This window comes from Triticum dicoccoides, chromosome 3B (genome assembly GCF_002162155.2).
Source record: "Triticum dicoccoides isolate Atlit2015 ecotype Zavitan chromosome 3B, WEW_v2.0, whole genome shotgun sequence".
Classification (NCBI taxonomy): domain Eukaryota; kingdom Viridiplantae; phylum Streptophyta; class Magnoliopsida; order Poales; family Poaceae; genus Triticum; species Triticum dicoccoides.
Genome location: NC_041385.1, coordinates 849238305 through 849244033, shown reverse-complemented (window position 1 = coordinate 849244033; position 5729 = coordinate 849238305). Strand labels below are relative to the sequence as shown.

General features: G+C 44.6%; 1 protein-coding gene across 1 annotated transcript; it reads left to right on the top strand.

The window, feature by feature from the left end:
- The first annotated feature begins 356 nt into the window (after positions 1 to 356).
- Positions 357 to 3575, top strand: LOC119280307 (probable LRR receptor-like serine/threonine-protein kinase At3g47570). Its single transcript, XM_037561201.1, has 2 exons — positions 357 to 3078; positions 3160 to 3575. The coding sequence occupies exons 1-2, from the start codon at positions 357 to 359 to the stop codon at positions 3573 to 3575; spliced, it is 3138 nt and encodes a 1045-aa protein (XP_037417098.1).
- The last annotated feature ends 2154 nt before the right edge of the window (positions 3576 to 5729 follow it).

Sequence of the window (5729 nt, the reverse complement as noted above, 5' to 3'; positions counted from 1 at the left end):
CTACAACAAGTTGTGCCCGACTCCGGCGATGGAGGGGCGATGACGGCGGTGCGTCTTCGACTCGCTTCTGTGCTTGTAGTCGTTGCTAGATGGTCTATGAATCTGAATATAATTTTTATTATTTTTTATATTCGTTGCACTGCCATGATTGAAGATGAATAGATCGAAAATTTTCTTGAAAAAAAAGTAGGTGAAGGACTACGTAAATAGCGATCTTGTCATTGTTTAAGTATTAGCACAGCACTTATAACACGCACACATGACCAAGCCAAGATAGTATATATATGGAACTTGCATATGCTACTTGGCAACCAAACCAAGAGCGCATGAAGGACAAGGCAATAGGGGCCACTACCATGAGATTGCTATGGGCAATTGTTCACACCCTGATGATCGTTGTTGTCAGCGCCAGCGACGAGGCCGCGCTGCTTGCTTTCAAAGCGCAGGTCAGCCATGGCGGCTCGCTGGACTCCTGGAATAGCAGCAGCCCCACCTTCTGCAGCTGGGAAGGCGTGACTTGCAGCCACCGCAGGCCAGCGCGGGTGGTGGCACTGAGATTGAATGGCACCGGGCTCGCCGGGGCACTCTCGCCGGCCATCGGGAACCTCACGTTCCTGCGGGAACTCGACCTGAACTTCAACTCGCTCCACGGGGACATTCCGGCGAGCCTCGGTCACCTCCGCCGTCTACGGAGGCTTGATTTGAGCGACAACTCCTTCTCCGGTATATTGCCCATGAACCTGAGCTCATGCGTCCGTATGGCCATAATGCGACTGCAAAACAACAAGTTTGGTGGGCGCATCCCGGCTGAGCTGGGGCAGAAGCTCACGTCTATGGCAGTGATTGGCTTGAGGAACAACAGCTTCACAGGGCCCATCCCAGTGTCACTGGCCAATATGTCCCATATATGGTACCTCGATCTCACCTATAACCAGCTCACTGGCTCAATCCCACCAGGGCTTGGCAACATCCAGAACATGCAATATTTCAGTATCTTTGGCAACCTCCTCTCTGGTATGCTCCCGCCTTCTCTCTACAACTGGTCATCTATTGAAGTATTTTCAGTAGGGTTTAATATGTTGTATGGAAGCATTCCGGGTGATATCAGAAGCAAGTTCCCCAAGTTGCAACATTTTGCCTTGACTCGCAATCACTTCACGGGAACCATCCCTTCTTCAATATCCAACATATCTTCACTTGAAGTACTTCGCCTCATAAATAATAGATTCAGGGGTTACGTACCTCCCACATTGGGGAAGCTGGGAACTATCCAAGAACTGAGTTTGGCTTACAATAGGCTTGAAGCTAATGATAATAAGGGGTGGGAATTCATCATTTCTTTGGCAAACTGCAGTCAACTGCAGCAATTGATACTCGGCTTCAATTCTTTTGAAGATCAACTACCGAATTCAATTGTGAACCTCTCAGCGAATCTCCAGAAGTTATACTTAGGGTACAATAGGATCTCTGGGAGAATTCCTGCAGATATCGGCAGTTTAGTTGGTCTGGAATCACTTATAATAGGAAATAATTATTTATCTGGAGTGATTCCAGAGAGCATTGGTAAGCTAGAGAACTTGAACGAGCTAACCTTGTCAAATAATAGGTTGTCTGGCCTCATGCCATCATCGCTAGGGAACCTTTCACAGTTGATTTCGTTTTATGCAAGCTATTGCAACTTGGAGGGACCACTTCCAGCAAGCCTGGGGGGGTTGAAGAACCTCTTTGCACTAGATTTGTCAAGGAATTACAATCTTAATGGTTCAATACCAAGAGAAATCTTCAAACTACCCACCCTTTCTTGGTATTTGGACTTGTCATACAATTCCCTTTCTGGACTCATTCCTATGGAAGTCGGTAGTTTGGCAAATCTTAACGAACTAACTCTATCAGGAAATCGGTTGTCTGGCCAGATACCAGATAGTATTCAGAACAGCATAGTGTTGGAATTGTTGTTGTTAGACAATAATTCGTTTGATGGAAGCATACCTCAATCACTGAAGAATATAAAGGGACTCAGTAAATTGAACTTGACCATGAATAAGTTCTCTGGTAGTATTCCCGTGGCCCTTGGTAGTATTGGAAACCTGCATGAACTGTACCTAGCACACAACAACTTGTCAGGGTCAATCCCAATAGTTCTACAAAAAGTGACATCATTGACAAAATTGGATGTATCCTTCAACAATTTGCAAGGTGAGGTGCCGAATGAAGGCGTTTTCAGAAATATCACTTACTTAGCAGTTGTTGGGAATATCAATTTGTGTGGGGGTACACCTCAGCTTCAGTTGGCTCCATGCCCCACAGACCCCTTAAACAAGAACAAGAAAAAGATGTCAAAGTCTCTTGTAATTTCTCTAGCAGTAGTTGGAGCGATCGTGTTCTCACTTTCAATTATTCTTCTTGCTTGGATACTATACAAGAAGCTCAAACCAAGCAAAATGACATTAGCACAAAATTCAATCATCGATGAAAATTACAAGAGAATTCCCTATCATGCACTATTTAGAGGAACTAATGAATTTTCAGAAGTGAACTTGCTTGGGAGAGGAAGTTATGGCGCTGTTTATAAGTGTATTTTGGACACTGAAGAATTAACATTGGCTGTCAAGGTGTTTAATCTTGGTCAATCTAGGTATTCAAAGAGTTTTGAGGCTGAATGTGAGGCCATGAGAAGGATACGACACCGTTGTCTCATCAAGATCATTACTTCTTGTTCAAGTATCAACCATCAAGGTCAAGAGTTCAAGGCATTGGTTTTTGAGTTTATGCCAAATGGTAACTTGGATCGATGGCTTCATCCGAAATCTCAAGAGCCCAATACAAACAACACACTCAGCCTTGCCCAGAGGCTTGATATTGTTGTCGATATTGTGGACGCTGTAGAATATCTGCACAACTACTGCCAACCATTGGTAATCCATTGCGATCTTAAGCCAAGCAACATTCTTCTTGCTGAAGACATGAGCGCACGAGTTGGAGATTTTGGCATATCAAGGATCCTTCAAGAAAATACAGGCGAGGGGATGCAAACTTCTTCAACTGGAATTAGAGGTTCCATTGGCTATGTTGCTCCAGGTGACTAAAATTGTTCTAACTTTGTATTTTACTTTTTCACTCAAATATGGAATGTTAAACCGAACCTTTGCATAATTACAGAGTACGGAGAAGGCTCTGTTGTCTCAATAGCTGGTGATATTTATAGTTTTGGCATATTGCTGCTTGAGATGTTTACTGGAAGGAGCCCAACAGAAGGCACATTCCAAGATTCGTTGGATTTGCATAAGTTTGTCCAGGATGCTCTTCCAGATAGAGCCTTTGAGATAGCAGACACGACAATGTGGCTGCACATCGTACACCATGATAACATTGCAAGTATTAGAATTCAGGAGTGCTTGGTCTCGCTCTTCAGGCTTGGCCTATCCTGCTCAAACAAACAGCCTCGAGACCGAGCTCTAACGAGAGATGTAGCGAGAGAGATGCATGCAATCAGAAATGCACACCTCAAGTTTATTGGGAGGCCTGGAGCAGAAAGAGAAGCCTCGACTAGAGAAATTCAGAGCATCATCGAATAAACAAGCTAGAACAAGACCGAAAGTGCTATTGTGAGCCCGAGCTCATAGGATCTCAGACAAACAATAAAATCCAAAATAATATAAAAATATAAAAAATCTTAAGAAACATTGTTGTTTTTCCTACATGCATGAAATTTTCAAGAAGAAATAACATTCGTAGGGGCCCGTGCAAAAGAAACTGATGCTCCAAAATGCTTCCAAAAACACTTTTTTGGAGCATCGATTTTGTATTTTTTTGCCCACACCTCTATGAATGTGATTTCACCATGAAAATTCTACGCGCGTAGAAAAAACATCAATGTTCCTTGCCAAAAAATTCAGATTTCTTTGATTTTTTTACTATACTTTTTGGATTTTACTGTTCATCAAGATTCTATTAGATCGGGATCACATACTCCACGTCTGAACAACACATAATCCTTGTTGGAATTCCCACCCCGAGGATCGGTCACACCAAATCACACTAACGCACGCGCATGGAAAACTTATAGCCATGGGCCATTACTGTGGAGAGCGGCGTTTTGTCTCCTAGGTGCATATGCACCCATTGTCGAAATACACATTTCGAAAAGTTGAAAAATTCAGAACAAAAATCCCACATGTATATCTGGACATTTTATTTGCGTTCACAAGGTTTCGGTGAAAAATGACGTTTTTTGTGACTTGTGTAAAAAAGATAAAGAAATGCCTCGTTAATAGTTAGAATGAAGCATCATAATTTGTCTTTTTTACACAAGCCACAAAAAATGTCGTTTTTCACTGAAACTTTGTGCGCACATAAAATGTCCGGATATACACGCGAGATTTTTGTTTCGAATTTTTGAACTTTTTAAAATATGTATTTCGACAATGGGTGCATATGCACCTAGGAGCCAAAGGCAATTACCGCATTGTCGTGCCCTTATTTTTCCTCTTTAGTATTTGTTTTCTCGTTTTTCTCTCACGGTATTATAGAACTCACACATGTTATAAAACTTATGCAACGACCTGGCTACCAAGCCGACTCCAAACCAGACATAAACCAGTACGTCACGGACCCAGCTAACCTACTGAACCGTGTCCTACACGTACAGCTTCTACCAACACAACAAGATAGCCAGGCACAAGTCCCAGCCGGACTCAACTTATTTATTTTCCTAATACTATTACACGGCCACGCTGATCACAATAATGCTAATCCTAACCGGACATAACTTTGGCATGCATCCTACGCTCACGGTACACCCACTAACTCATCTTTGTCTGGATTATTCCAACAATCCTGCAATAGTATGGGACCAAGCAGTCAGGAAAACAAATGGCAAACCAGAAGTGCATTAGTACTATTCAAATATGTCATGCAACAATTTCTAGGAACACATCATGCACAATGAGACCTAAGTGAAGAGGGTGTGAACTTAGGTGCCCTCCAAGATGGAGTGCTTGGTGTTAGAAGGGAGAGAGGGATTGGTGGAATAGTTGTTGTATTGCTTGAGCCTCGTGGGCATATATATAGGAGTACAATGATCTACTTGTAGTACAAGACAAGCCAGAACAAATCCTAGTCTATCTTGTCTTTCCTAATAATCACGATACTCAACATCCCCCCGCAGTCACAACGGTAGCGACGCAGACGGTGAGACTGGAGAAGAATCCGAAGGCAAGCTGACGGACACCCCCCCAAAGTCGTAACGGTCGATGCATCGCGGAGTCGTGGCTGGAGTGAAAACCGACGAGGTTGCTCAAGCAGGCGGTAGCCCTTTGTGCCGTTTGTCGATGTAACCGAGAGCGTGGGTGGTGGAGCCGTGGTCGAGGTAGCCGTGCGAAGAATGCCGTGATCGATGTCGAGTCGGAGTAGCCGGTGTCGAGGCAGTCACCGTGGAGCCGCGGGCGCAAGGAGGCGCCGAGTTAATCATGGGCGCAGTGGTGTCGAAGTAGTGGTGCGCCAGAAAGTAGATGATGTTGACGACGCATCGCGCCGGGGTTGCCAACCCCGGGGACACATCGTAGACGAAGGCACGTGTCGGTGTGGCCAGCACCGGGCATGCGTAGACGGACGAAGACGAAGTTGACGAAGCATCGCACCAGGCTTGCCAGGCCCAAGGACACGTCGTGGACGAAGGCACGTGGCGGTGCTGCCAGCACCGGGCATACGTAGATTGGGACCTGCACAAG

Bases quoted from the DNA above. Each gene is read 5' to 3' on its own strand.
- LOC119280307 (XM_037561201.1), top strand. From the start codon at position 357: ATGAGATTGCTATGGGCAATTGTTCACACCCTGATGATCGTTGTTGTC. The intron at 3,079-3,159 runs GTGACTAAAATT...GCATAATTACAG, and splicing joins CATTGGCTATGTTGCTCCAG to AGTACGGAGAAGGCTCTGTT.